Genomic DNA, 14,719 nt, shown 5'->3' on the forward strand with positions numbered 1-14,719 from the left:
AGAGAGCGAAGTGAGTACCGAGTCCACAGCTGTGGGAAGCGGCAAGGTCAAGGCGAGGGGTGTTGTTAAGCTCAATGTCAGATCCACGAGCAACTTCAACCCGAGCCTCCTAAGACAACCTAATATAGCCTTAATTCTTACATAATGCCTTTATGAAACCACTAATTACTGTTCCAGTTGCACATCCACAAAGTGGCCGCCGCTGAAACATCTATATAGAGGAATACCAGAGCTTACCTTATAAGTGCCAATAAAAAAAAGCCTATGAGAGTACTAAAAGCATGTTATACAGTGAATTGTGAGCACTGGATCCTCTTTGTTTTTCTATACACAAACCATATTGAAATAGATTTGACCCTGCTTGTAGCCCCAAGAACTGGATAATATGGTGGTAGCCAAAGAATCAAAGTATGGGTGCAATTACCAGAGTACCGAACGTGAAGCGACAGTATCAGTTACTTTAACTGGAAGTAAAGCCATTATTCTTTACTCCAGCACTAGCACAGAGTAACAACCACTTCCTTCTCTCTCGAATGAGTAATAGCCCCAGTACTCTCCAAAATGAGCAGTTTGATTTACGGAGTCATTGTTCAGGTAACATAATCCAGAAGGAAATGTTATGACTATGTCACTCTAAAGATGTCCATCTGCAGGCACACGGGTGTAGAAGTGTGAGTTCTTGCATGCACGCAAAGCTTTCCAGATTTAGACGCTGGCCTCTCTCCTTGCTTACAGCCATCCTATAGCAGAGGAGATTGCACGTAGCTGTTAGCAGCCATAAAAATCTTCACCAAGTACCTGCTGGCACCCTGACAGGCTCTTTGATCCCGAACATCTGACCTGCAGCTCATTTCCTCATCCGGAAGATAAACTCACAGCATGACCGTGAGCTCGTCCTCTGCACAAGAAGCATCTCAAGAAACACATCATGGAGATTTGCTTATGGAGTTCACATTTCACGCTGTCTGATGTGATTCATGGTGTGATCGGCCATCAGAAGTTGTCGGCTTTGTTTCGTCGTGTTTAATCGTTAGCCTTTGCTGTAAATAGTCACAGGTGCATAACTGCTCCACAACAGTTTCATAGATGCTCTGTATATTTTTCAATCCAAATTGGTTCCAGCCCCGCTGCCTTTTATTGGCAATGCATACAAATTGCTAACAAATGCCGAAAAGAAACCACCTGTTGTGATGAGTGGTCCACATGTCCCGGATTTATTAAAGAAATAATCAAGACACTGGTTCTGTCTGATTATATAGTTGTTATTCTGGGATGCTTTGGCAAAGAAGCACGGAAATATAAACTATGAACGTGTGTCTTAAAGGGTTGGGGTCAACGTAATGTTTTCATATGTGGAATATATTTTATTTCTAAACCTGCTTTTATTCAGATATCATGATACCATATCTTTTCAAGGAACATTTGGTTCCTCAGTATCTGGAGTGAGAATGCTTTTAAAATGACCCCCATGAAACATTCTCAAGATGTATGATTTTATGATAGGGAGAAACTTTTGACATCTAATAAGCAATCAGTTACTCATGCTTAGAGGTTGGAACAACCAAACAAACCAAACTGGCATCACTTTCTGCAATGTGATTCTACTTAGTGAGAACACCAGTGATGGTAATCTGCACTATCAGCAATTACACTTGATTTGAGTCAAACATTTCTTGGGTGTATAATACATACAATTCATATTTTATAGGGTTTTCTTTTTAAGTTATATTAGAGTAACGGCTGCTCAGTGAACATGGAAGAAACCGCGGTCTTTTCCAAACATAAAGTAGGGAAGACTGTGGTGTAACCCCAACAAACACCACGTTGCCCTCACTTCAGAGCTCCAGGGTTACAAGTCAAGCCAAGGCTCTTCTCGTTCCAGACTATTACATGTACGTTGCATCATCTGTTGGAAACTTCACTGGAAGGGCTCGAAGCCCCTCAACAGACGTCATGTTGGGCCAGGGGTGCGCTGTCAGGTTTCCGATCTTGCCATCAAAAACATGTCTTTGGAAGTGAGATGAGGAAAAAAGAAAGATGAAAAGAAACTGCTAAAATACATGTGACATTTCCATCTGGCCAATATAACGCTACCAGCAACAAAGTCTTTCTGAAGTAATGATATTGCCTGACTGAACAAGATTGTATGTCCGATACGCTGAGTGGCTTTTTAAACCACAAATCCCGGGTTTCTCGTGTTAAAATGACTGACCACAAAACCCTGTAGGGAAGCTGACAAACGTCTGAGGTTTCCTTCTGGTTTCCCGCAACCAACAAGCAAAAGCTGACTCCCTCTCAGTGGCTCTGGCTGACAAAAGCTGACGTTAATAGCTACAAACTCTTCGGCTGTTGAATTCATCTGAAACATATCAGCCTTGTCTTGTGTTCAGTTACCCCACAAGAAAAAAAAGAGAAAATATCAAACAAAAGATAAAACTGTCAAAATCGGTGCAAAGCCTACACAGTAAGGTTATGCTTCATAACAAATCGAAAGCCAAGAGATTCCCCAGTTAGTGTTATTTGCTGAGAGAAAATTGGGCCAGAGTTCATGTTTGGTGTCTGCTGCCAGTGGGAGAGTTATCAAATCCAGGGTTGCCTGCAGAAGGTTCCTCTGGCAACTGCAACGTCACGTTAAATTGGTTCCCTTTGGCCAAGGGGCATTATTCAAGACGCTTTAATGAGAGCTGCAAGCTTATTTAGGATTTGAATGGAGTTTCTGAATGAACTTGCACTGTATTAAGAAAAGAACACAAACAGAACACTAACAGATTATAAAACTGTACACCTATGATGGATAAAAGAAAACAACATAATCAAATTGACTACATTCATGGAAATCATTATGTTCACCAGACAAACCACTGATTAAATCTACCAGCATTTCACTGCAGTTAATCTCAGGTTGTGCTTGCCAGATACATGCTTCTAACGGCCATGATTTTCCATTAAAACTAATGCCTAGAGCTCCTCCATAATGCCAAGTTTTTTTTCTATGGGTGATATGGGTTTTTTGGAGAAGGCAAATTACCTCTTACCAGGACCACTAATGGTAAATAAACAGAAAAATGCAGCCAATTCATTCATTCCATTCTAGTCCCTCAATCCCGTTGTTTGATAGCGTCGCCACAACTCAGGGGTTCAATAACTGAACTGGAAAGAAGCTGCTGTAAACAGCAAGTAAATTCCATTTGTTGGAGGCCAGGGACTAAATAAGGACTGACTTTTGTCCTAATGTCTGCGTCAGGTCTGAGAACAGATCTGTTTGTATCTACACTTTGGTAGAAGTGGAGGTTTGTTTGCAGATTGGTGGAACACAAACTAATTCCTTGATTCCAGTAATAATTTATTCCTTGTTAATCTAAAAGTCTGACCAAATTATACACATGATAACCACACATTTCAAGTGAAGTGTAATGAAAACATCAGGACTGTTTTCAGAGACTGAATAGGTGTTGAGCTTACTCTCCAATTTGAAAGCTTTTTGGAAAAGGGTTTTGTTTTTCTTTCTACTCTGGTCAAAAGAGGCTGCTGAAAGCTTTATGGGCCCGAGCACTAGATTGGTATGTCTGGTGTTGCCTGATGGACGGACCGATGACAGCATTGTTCAACCAAGGCCTGAAGAAGAAGAGCTCTCTAGAGAGATATTTGAAGGTTTCAGCCACTAGAAATCAAAAATGTTCCAACAACCTGCTATGCTAATACAAATTTAGCAAATATTAGAGATGCCTCAATCAACTGTCCACCAATGAAAACCTGTGAGCAATCAGCTGATCGACCACGACCAGTGACCCGTCAGTTATTTCAATTTTTTTTTTTTTAATTTACACAAATACACAAGCACACAGAAGCATATAGTACACTATAATCAGAGACGTATTATATCGTAAAGCCGACAGGGCTTGAATGTGCCTCATTGAGTTTGGTGTGAACTAGGGCTGTGTTCAACAAATCGATCCGCGATCCGATATCGATTCACGCTCAAAAAGTACGATATCGATCCAAAAATGTCTGGATCGATCTTTTCCAGGTGACTAAAGGCACTATTTTCTTTGACGCGCAAGGCGCACTATAAAAAGCGAGTGCCGGCTAAACGAAACCGAAACTTAAGCTAGCGAGATGGCTGAAGCTAGCGAGATGGCTGAAGCGGCACCACTAAAATCACCTTCTGGAATGAAGGCTCCTAATATAGAGGGCCACTTAATTTTAATTTATTTATATTTTATATGGTCATTGTTGTTTAGTTCTGGTCATTGTTTTAATTCTGCCATGGATATGTTACTTAAATTTCAAATAATACTTGGATTTTTGTCTAAAATAAATACTTGATTCTTGACTCTTCTCTCTCTGTGTCCCTCTTACACGTACACAGATACAATCACAAACACATGGAGCTGTTTTGTCTATGGGACAGTATTTATTTGCATTATGTCTGTAAATAGATCGATATCGAATCGAATCGGATCGAATCGTGGATCGAATCGGATCGTGACCTTATGAATCGGAATCAGATCGATCCAGGAAATTCGGATCGATTCCCAGCCCTAGTGTGAACGTACCTTAAGAAAGACAAAGGCAAAGATCCTAATCGGCTGAAGATTTTCAGAAGACCAAAGTGTACTTACATAATTGCATTGATTTTTGAAGTGGACCCTGAAAGACATTTCTTGGAATCAATGACTGAATTGTAAAGAGACATGTTTCTGAGCATTTGTTTTCCAATTTAAGATTACTCACAGAAACAGATGGCAAAGCATGAAAAAAGGCACTTTAGCTACAAAGAGTTGCACTTGCAACAACATGGATTTTCTCAAACACTTGATGATTGGGTGAATCAACAAGTGTCTGGGAAAACAATGCCAGCCATAATGTTCCATTGTATCGCCTGTTTTTTGCTTGTTAACTTAAACATTTTTAAATTTCTCAACTAACAAATGTGGATCTTGCTTTCTCTATGAAGTAAAGACCAGAAAAAGTTTTTATCTCTAAAATGATAATACAGTAGAAAAAATAGCACTTTTCAGGAATGTGGGGAGGTTACAAGCAAAAAGAAGAAAGGAACAATAAGATGAACTGAGACCAAACCATTAATTATATTTGTGTTTTTTTTTTGCTGGAAGTGGGTTGACAGTGTGCTCAAAAACAACGCAGCTGTAGACCAGCTGAGCACGCATGCACACACACACACGTGCCACTAAACCACCATCAACACCACTGCTTATCCCATCTCCCACTGGGAAACAATCAGGACCCTCACTAAAGATGCTCTTCAGGGAATGTTTCTGTCACTCTTTTGCTATTGCAATATTTATGTCTCCCTTAATTACGCTGCAAGCTGCCAAAGAAAAACACCCATCCCCCTGGGATTCCAATGAAGCCCACCAGAAAGTCCTGCATCATGTTGGAAAGACACAAAGTTAAACAAAAGATACAAAGTTTGAGATTCTGTGGTGAAAACTTTGAACTCAAGACTTTCTTTGAAGTCTGGTTCTCTTTTTGTCTTTGCTGATGACCAGAAGTCATCTATCAGCTCGACAGGAGACAAAACCAGAGCCATGAAGGTTCAAGGTTGGGACAACATACCAGTAACACTGCTGGACTGTGACCTGGCGTAATCTTGTGGAGGACTGTCAAGCGTGAGCGTGGATAGCCTACATCACTTTGACCCAGAGTGAACCTCTGATTTTATATTTACCAAGCAACATCAAAGATAATCACCTGGAGAAAATGTCTAAAAAGTATGTGGACACTTCTGTTCACGTGTTAATCTATGGTGTGGAAAATGATGACTGGACCTCACAGAAACCAGGATGAACTGGAATGCTGACTGCGAGCTAGGCCTCATCACCCATGATAAGTGTTTGACCTCATTAATGCTCTTGTGGCTGATTGGAGAGCAAATACTTTCAGGTTTCAAAGTCTTGCAGAGAACCGGCCTGCAGGTCAATTACGTTCGGCTGTAGTGTTTAGTTGTCCCAAATGCATTTTAACTGAATTGCTATGATGCTCCCGGTAGTATATTTTTGTATAATTAGCTTAACTTCTAAAAACATATAACCCGAGTAAAACTAAGTAAATAAAGTTACCTTTAAGTCAAGTAGCAGCATGACTATACAGGGAGAAAAACATCCTTATCTTCAAAGCAACATCCATGTTTAGACTGATCAAACAAGCAGAGATCAGTGAGGAAAGGGGGGGTAAAGGTGATGTTTCAGAGTGAAAAGGGAAGCTTTCATAAAATCTGTTCCCGCCGACAGCTCGGTCATTAGAGGAGCCCTCGTCCTGCAGGGCAAACACAGACACGGAGAATACGCTGCAGACTACATCTACATACATGGCCACACACAAGCATGTACAAATATTATTTGGAAAAACACTACTGACATTCACTCTTTTAGAATTAAAAACGTGTAAGTAAAAATGCCTTAGTATTTAGTTATAACACTAATTTAACAAGGACTGAGGAAAATTCAGGCCACTGAGATCCTCATGTCTTCCATGCACTCCACGACCTTATAAGACGGTCAGATGCTCCGTTGCTGTATGACAGGGCATGTCTTCTCTCTCTGTGGTCTCCACACAGCTGAACAGACACCTGCTTGTTTCAAACTCCATCTTTCCGGCCTGACAGACTTTCCAGACTGTTCAAAAATTCCATGTTTTCACCCGTCGGGCTTCTGTGGTGTAAAGGCCAGGAAGCCGGCCACTCCCAGAAAAACAAACATGCTAATTCACACCACTTTGCATTATCGTAAATTGCAGTTTTGATGCCCCTCTAATCCCATGTGGCAGCAACCTAATGAGTGCACTATTTCCTGGAGGTATGCAGAAAGACCCATCGGTTATATAATTTTATTCAGAAAAATGTCCTCATAGTACACAGAATGTACTGTGGTTCAGTCACAGCCATGCCCTTTAAGCTGTAACCATGTTTATATGCCGTAATGTCCAAACACTCAGCCACAGAGAGGAATTTTCTTTTCATCCTGCGTCACACTCAACAGTTGCACTCACTCAAAGCGTCAACAGCAAGGTTGCCACTGGCAACCATTTTGAGAATTTGTCAACCAATTATTGGCATTTGGTTACTTATGGTGAAGCAAATGAAGTTGCTTGACTGTGAAGTGAAAAGTTCAGCTCACCTGTCAAGGTTACAAACAAATGTGCTTTGATTCAAGGAAGTTAATTTGCGATGTCTTGGAAGGTGATGTATTCCAGCATCTTTGAGATTAATGGAAAATTATACTGGAAAGTATGTCCAGCACCTCAATAAGAGACACATCAAGCAGCTAGTTCGCCAACAAACACTTCCATTTGCATACTTTTTTTTAGTTTTAAGCAGACATAAAACTGCAGTAAGTATTGAATTACTCAAAATATAAGGTGGTCGTGATCATGGCAAAAAACAAAATTACTTGCCACAAACGAGATCAGAGAAGATAAGTGAAAAGTTGGCAGTTTTGTATATGTTTTCAGAATGTTGTATTTTTTTATTTTTTCAGGAAAAGAATGAGAAAATCATGGAGGATTTGTAATTTATAGATGGTTAAGTAATGTCTGGCCCACTTGAAACCAAATTGGGCTGCATGTGGCCCATGAACTATAATGAGTGTGACTCCTTGCTTTACTGTGTAAATGCCCCCAATCACAACATCTGCTGCCGAGTTGAGCGACACAGTAGCTCGACCTATGAACTTTGTGTGGATGTTCAACGTCGTTAAATATGTATGGCAACAAAAGCAGAAAAAAACAGATGGACATGGAAAGGAGTGAACGTGCTGTACCGCCAAACATTAATATGAAGGCCAGGGGGAAAAAAACGGTCGACCACATCAAACGCTTCGTTCGGGACATTTGGTGGAAAAAACCCTTTGATGGCCAAAGCTTTGATTTCAATGAGTGGTGACTGATAAGAAAGAATTAATTGAGAGTTTTAGCAAAGATAAGTCAAGCATTCACAATTGTGAAGAATACACTATTGACATTTCCCACTAAAACAGCTTTTTATTAAAAAGAAAATATATTAGGATTCTTTCACCGATCTGATGTCATTACAAATCCACTTGTAAGGCTTTTTCTAAAATAGAACAGACAGCAATGAACTAAAAGAACACAAAGGACGGAGGTCATAGTGACATATGGCGTCACACATGTAGCCTCCCAAACAGAACCCATCCTATACTTAACACTTCCTGTGTTTGTCCTCTGACTTCATGCTATGAAGGAAGTCAGGTATCTCATCCAACACGATCTGTCCACGGCTCAAAATAGTGCCTTGTTTTTTTCCACGACAAATTTAGCTATTCCTGTTTACCCTAGGAACAAACATCAAGGCCCAGAGAGTGTTTAGTCAGCAAGATCACAAATTGATTTGACAGCGATCTTTTTTTACTGCTTTTACACTCTCATGTTTCTCATTGGAAACTTTTTTACAAGTTCCTCACATGTCTTCATCAAAAGTAAGTAAATGGAGGTCACGTGACAAAATCAACGACTACAAAACTGCGAAGAAGTCACAAAAAAGCAAGTTGCATCGATTATGAACTAAATAAATCAGGAGACAGGTAATGATGATAACAGCTGTCATATTGGACCAAATTTGGAAGTTGGTGGACATAGACAGGAATAAATCTGGGATCTGGGAGACACCTGCAGCACATCTGGATTGAGTTGAAACTCGCTGACACATGGAAGTGTAAGCCACCACAGGAAGGACTAGCGTCACTCTCCCAGGAAGGAACAAGCAAACAAATCTGTTTACATTTCGGAGACTCGTGGTTTGGAATATTTCGAGGACTTTATAACCAAGATTTGAATCGCTGACTCATGGAACGTTTTCTGTGTCCGTTTCCACAGTTTGATGACAAGACATCACGGAGCTTTTGTCTCCAGAAAAAGCCGACGGACACGTGTCAAGAGAGGAAAAGGAAAGGTGTGACCCACCAAACCCCGGTCCAAAAATCAGTATGACCAGTTATTTAAGTTGCCAAAGTGTTCTCGAGTCAAAGATGGAACTCATTGTACGGGATAATATTCAAAACTGAGAGATTAGATCTTGTGTTATGGTTTTGCATTCAATATTTAGTTACAACCCATGACCATCTGCTAATTATCTTAACACTGTTTATATCACTACCTCATTACACACATAAAGCCCTATTGTACATTTGACATGCAGAGTATACACACAGATACACATCTGCATGGTGTAAGAAACATCTGGCCACTTTTACCTTGTCTAACATTTAGCGAGTCATCATGACCTCCTTCGGTTGTTTTGTTTAATTGATGACAGCTTTCTGGGCTCAATGCTAATTGTTGTGAGTCTTTTTCTCAGGAAAAACCTGCCTTGTATCAAGTGTTTCCCAGCAAAAGACGTAGAATGTTTCACTTTTGTGTTGCATCATGTGTTGGATTGAAACAAACTGGACATTCGTTTATAGGAAAACAGACTTTAAAAGTCTCCAGTGCTGCTTTTCTTGCTCATTCATGAAATCATTGTTGGCCAGCACTGTGAGTCTTGACGTGCTCGAGTTTAGATTACACTTTGAATCCGAACCTCACTACCTCTCTGCAGCGCTGCAGTCCAGATGACCTACATAACACTGAAGCCAAACCAGGGTCTCGTTAAGTCACAATCGAGAAACAAACGGAAGGATTTGTTTCACGCGTTACTTTCTTAAACTCAGTGTCATCTTACTTCTGTTGACAGCCAATCCCAATACTGGCGTTCACGCAAGCTATTGTATGTTCAGCTGCGTTTGTGGATTAACAGATTAAATAAACACGGCATATTTGTGTGAAAATGAATTCGAAAGCCAGGTTTCAGGGAGAGCTTCTGAGTTTGTCTGTCTCTTTCTCCATTTTCAGGCAACAGACATGGACGCATATGTGTTAGTGTTCTTCAAAGCTTTTGATTGGACACAGGAGAGAAACCCTCTTTCTCTTGCATGCTTAGAAATCAGTTTTCTCTTCCTAATCGTTTCCAGAATTTGGAAACAGAAATGCAGCAGCCACGCCAGCTCCTCTATTCAAATCAAAAATACAGTGTCTCTTGTATATATAACACAACACTTTCCAGCAACATCTAATCAATCAAGAAATCAGGGACGCTAAACAATGCATCAACTCAGAAAGTTAGGAGATGATTCAAAATAATATGAGCCATCGAAATGATTAACCACTGCAATAATTATTCTCAACCTGACCTGACCTTTCTGGTTTGATTCAGGACTAGCGGTGGTGAGGGTTAATCATGTAACGCTTGCTGAGGTTGTGACGGGAGGACCATGATCCTGCCGTTAGTCGAGCCCACACAACAGCAAGAAAAATTGACATATGGGGGAGTGGGGAGTGGAGAAAGAGCAAACACACTCAGTTGACCTCCGCTGAACAAACAACAGATAAAAAGAAGAAAATAATGAGTCCTGCCTTTGATGGAAGGGCAGACTTTGTTTAACTTAAATAAGATAAAACACTCACTTTGTTTTCTTTTTCAAAATGGTGTTTGTTTTTGGAGGTAAACTATAAATGAACTTGAAGCACGTCTGTACCTCAGGAGTAAAATGTTCTGATTTGAAACAGTTTCATCTTTAAATCATACATCACCCTGTTGGTGACATCCAACAACACCCATCATACACTCCACTGATCTCTAAGCAAATCACATCATGATCATCTTCACTCATCGTCACTCTTGCCCTCAACATAATTATCCTCATCATGGCCACCAATGTAATCATCATAACCGCATTCTCTGAGAGTCGCATCATCAGCCACATCATCATATTCATTATCCTTAACTGTGTCCAGGGCATGCACGTTGTTCCATCACCATAATTAAAAACATTATCATTTGTGAATAATGACCACGTGTACAGCAAGTGTGCATGTGTGTGTGTGTGTGTGTGTGTGTGCAGCCATCACCAAACTGCAGATTTTAACTGTTGTGGGTCAAATTCAAAATTTAAGACAACGATGATGTGGTATCTTTCAGTTCTGCTGCAACACAGTAGTAAAAGACATAGCTGATAGAAGCAGCATGCACCATTTCACACTAAGGAAACAGATTATATCTGCTGTATTTCAATAAATCATGCAGAGAAATTTGAATGTTGCCACGGCGACATCTCTGTTTTCAAGAATATTTGCAGCTGGAAATATTTTTCCCTGGTGCTCTCTCTCTCTCTCTTGCAAGTGAGCCAGCATCCGCGCACACACACACTTCTTTTTCCCCCCCTCTTGAAAAAGTGAATCATGGCAGAGGATTATGAATATGGCAAAAGCACAAACAGCCCGACAGTGGAGCCTGAGGCTCAGCCAGCCTCTGAAGGATCTACAGAAGAGGAGCGTGGACCATGAAATCACATTTTAAAAACTTTTCTTTAGTTTGACACCCACTGAACTCCACCCACTTCCTCACACACATGCAGTGTCAAGTTCTGCTGTGCATCCGTTTCTACAACTACAACATCACATTTCACTTCATCTCATAATTAGGGATGATGTTTTATTGCAAGGCTGTTACTTTTTCAGCCACCAGTAGCCAAAGTGGTGTTTAATCCAAAATGTCAGAGTCTGACAATTAAGCCCAATGGGGCCACATTAGCTAAAGAGACCCTGTAATTGTTTCACTGTACCCAGACAATGCTGCTTTTGTGACGTGGAGGTCCATGTGGTAATCATAGGTCAAGATATCCACACACACATAGCTGCAAATGCCAATCTGGATTCCAGCACACTGACGAAAGCAGTGATGGCATATTAGCCTGTCTCAAAGCCAAGATGAAAACTAATAAAAATGATGCTCTCAGACATAATCGACAATGACCTTCATCTTTGACAAGCTCTTTCCAACGCACACATTGAAAAACTCAGTAGCATTACATCATCTCCGCTGCCTTAATTATGCAGTGCTACTGATTGCAGAGCTGTCAATGTGCACGTTGGGAGGTTTTTTGCCTGTTTCCAATTGCAATGGAAAAGAAAATCTGCAGCTCATTTTGCACTAATTGGGAACATGCTGACGTGTTGCGATTGATCCATTAATCATGGGGGAAAATCTAGATTTAAGCTGTGAAAACAGCCTGCAAAGCCAGCAAAGTGCTACACAGGGGCTCGAAGAAAACAAATCAGTCAAGATATAATTGGAACCATCACACAGCACAGGAGCCAGCAGGTATCTCCCCCATGGGCGATGATCATGCTACCAAGTTCATCTCTAACCAATGGTTTATAAAAGTTTCCAAAGAGCTTGAGGGAAAACCATTTTTCACTTGCTACACTGTTATACTTCCAGTATAAACAGTGTTATATACAGCGACTTTGGACCAAGTCCAGTCCAACATTAAGCATCCCAGGGGATGTACCGATCTTATCAAATGGGGAGTCTAATGCAAATATTAACAGTCTCAACACACAGACTGAAAAGCCCTAAAGACTTTCCCATGGCCTTTGCTTTAATTAGTATCAACGTGTGAGTAAAGATACCAAATTGATTTGCAGTGAAAGAGGAAATTTATGTGAAATTTATGTTTGATGTGATACTGCTTTAATAACACACCAGTTGGACTTACATGTGTATGTGATAGGCCTAGCACAACTGTGCTAGAGTTCATAGATAACTTAGTGTACCATTGTGGATATTTTACAAGCTATAAACATCATGTTTCAACATTACCATAACATGCATTACATTCATTAAGTCTTGAACTGTCACCTCAACATTCATTTGATCTCTCGATAAAACAGCATGCAAATCCTGTTGTAATTTTGCTGTTTGGACATCTTTCTGAAAGTTAGAATCACCCTCTAAGATTGTGAAGTTCAGTTTGCAGGACCCGAGTGCAACAGTTTCACCATTCATTTCAACAGATGAGAACTCATGAGTCAGCAAAAAGTTCACCAACAGCCGAAGAAGAAAAAAAAAAAGATCCATCAGACAAACAGAGTGTACATACCGTCCAACAGCTGAGCAGAGGAGCAGTAGAACCGAAGCACTGGTAGAAATAATCCAAAGAACCAGGGAGGAATGCTGCATAGAGACACAAGTAAAGAGTTGGAAAGGTGACTAAATGTTGACTCAAAACAACTTCTTTGTAGAAAACAAAAGTGTCTTTCATTTACCGTGAAGTCATCTTCAGTGACGGTAAGCTTTAGATCCGAACTAAAGTTGTGTGACAGCCTTGGTAAGGGAGAGAGAGATGGAGCTCACTCTGCCACTCTCTCTCACTCACTCCACACTAAAAGCCTCACACTCTCCTCCTCCTCTCTCTCTCGCTCGCCCGCTCTCTCTCCGGTTCCCAGTCAAACAAAGGCAGCTTCAGTGAGTCGGACTCAAGGGGCCCTCGCAAAGCTGAAATCCGACTCCTCGCGTCTCTCTATAGACCACCACTTTTCTTATCCAGCCCTCCGCTCAGACATCACAACTCCAAATACAAATTAACACACTCTGGTTAAGTCCTCCTCCCCCTGCTCCTCCACGCCGGTGTGGTTTCTCACATTTTCCCTGCGACTTTAATATACTTTTCTTGTATAACCTTGACCTATGGGAGGAGATACCTCAGGAGCTGCAGCATCAACTCCAAAACTTTTTTTTTTCTTTTTGGAATAGCAAAGATAAGAAGTTATCATTGGATCAAAGTAAATATTCAAACAGCTAAAACAAAAACTCATCGTATCACTGACATTGCAGGAATATGTTTTCTTCCTGACAACCAAATGTGCAACTATTAAATGTGGATTCCACTTTATATTCAAGAAATACTTTAATGTATTCAAAGTAAAAGCAGCATCTGTCAATCATTCGGTGTTTCTACAAAAAAAAACTGCATTGAGTCAATAAAAACATTGACATATTTGTTCAAGGGTTGGTTAAATATTACATGCTTTCTTATTTCATCCATCCATTTTATGATTTTTATTGGGGTCCCAGTCATGGGGGTAACAGGATAAGTAAGGTATCCAAGGTTTTCTTCTTTCCCTCCTTTGGAGGATTTTAAGGCATTCCAGGCCAAATTGGAAATGTTATCCCATTCTGTTGTGGGTCTTTCCCTGAGTCTCCCAGTTGGACATTTCCAGAATTCCTGCACAGGAGGCAACCTGATCAGATGCCCAAACATCATAACTGGAGTGTCGGTTCAACTCTGAGCTCCTTCTAAATGTCTAAATGAAGAGTTCCCAAAGCTCCCTAAAGATGACCCCTTGCACCCACTGAAATACACTCCTTTTGACTTGCTCATTTTATGGTCACTACCCAGATTCATGACCATAACTGAGGGTTGGTCCACAGAAAATGGAAAATGGTAAGTTTCGCCTTCAGGCTGACTTTACCAATACACCTTTTTTATCTCAAACTCTAATTTTATCCGGGCCCCAGCCCTTTTATGCTTTCTCGCTTCGGCTTTGTTTTTCTCAAAACCGATACGACCTCATGTTACTCAGAGTACAACCCAATCAGTAACTTCCTTCTACCTCCATATACACCCAAATATAACATATTTAAAAATTGCAATGCAATGGTTAATCGCAAACTGCTAGTGGTGGTCAAAGTCTGATGCAACAAACAAAACAACATCATCAGCAAAGAAACATAATCCAGAGATTATCTAAATGAACCTAAATTACCTCAAAGAATAAATGCACTTTGTATGAATTAAGACAAGAGGTTGAACTCTGAGTGTGTTTTACCGGACAGGAAAGTCATGAATTGCTTCTCGTTTTG

At 40.5% G+C, this 14,719-nt stretch overlaps 1 protein-coding gene across 2 annotated transcripts in view; it reads right to left on the bottom strand.

Annotated features, from left to right (window-relative positions):
- LOC311028585 (uncharacterized protein) overlaps positions 1 to 13,639 on the bottom strand; it is a 51,621-nt gene extending 37,982 nt beyond the window's left edge. Inside the window, exons 1-2 of one of the 2 annotated variants that reach the window (XM_084033249.1) lie at positions 13,123 to 13,639; positions 12,957 to 13,030 (exon numbers count right to left, since the gene is read on the bottom strand). In XM_084033249.1, the coding sequence (XP_083889375.1) occupies positions 12,957 to 13,030; positions 13,123 to 13,133 (85 nt within the window). In that variant the 5' untranslated portion in view covers positions 13,134 to 13,639. The remainder of the gene's footprint in view (positions 1 to 12,956; positions 13,031 to 13,122) is intronic. The other variant, XM_084033250.1, reaches the window with a different exon arrangement.
- Positions 13,640 to 14,719: the final 1,080 nt, after the last annotated feature.

This window comes from Eutrigla gurnardus, assembly GCF_963514095.1.
Source record: "Eutrigla gurnardus genome assembly, chromosome: 18".
Taxonomy (NCBI): Eukaryota; Metazoa; Chordata; class Actinopteri; order Perciformes; family Triglidae; genus Eutrigla; species Eutrigla gurnardus.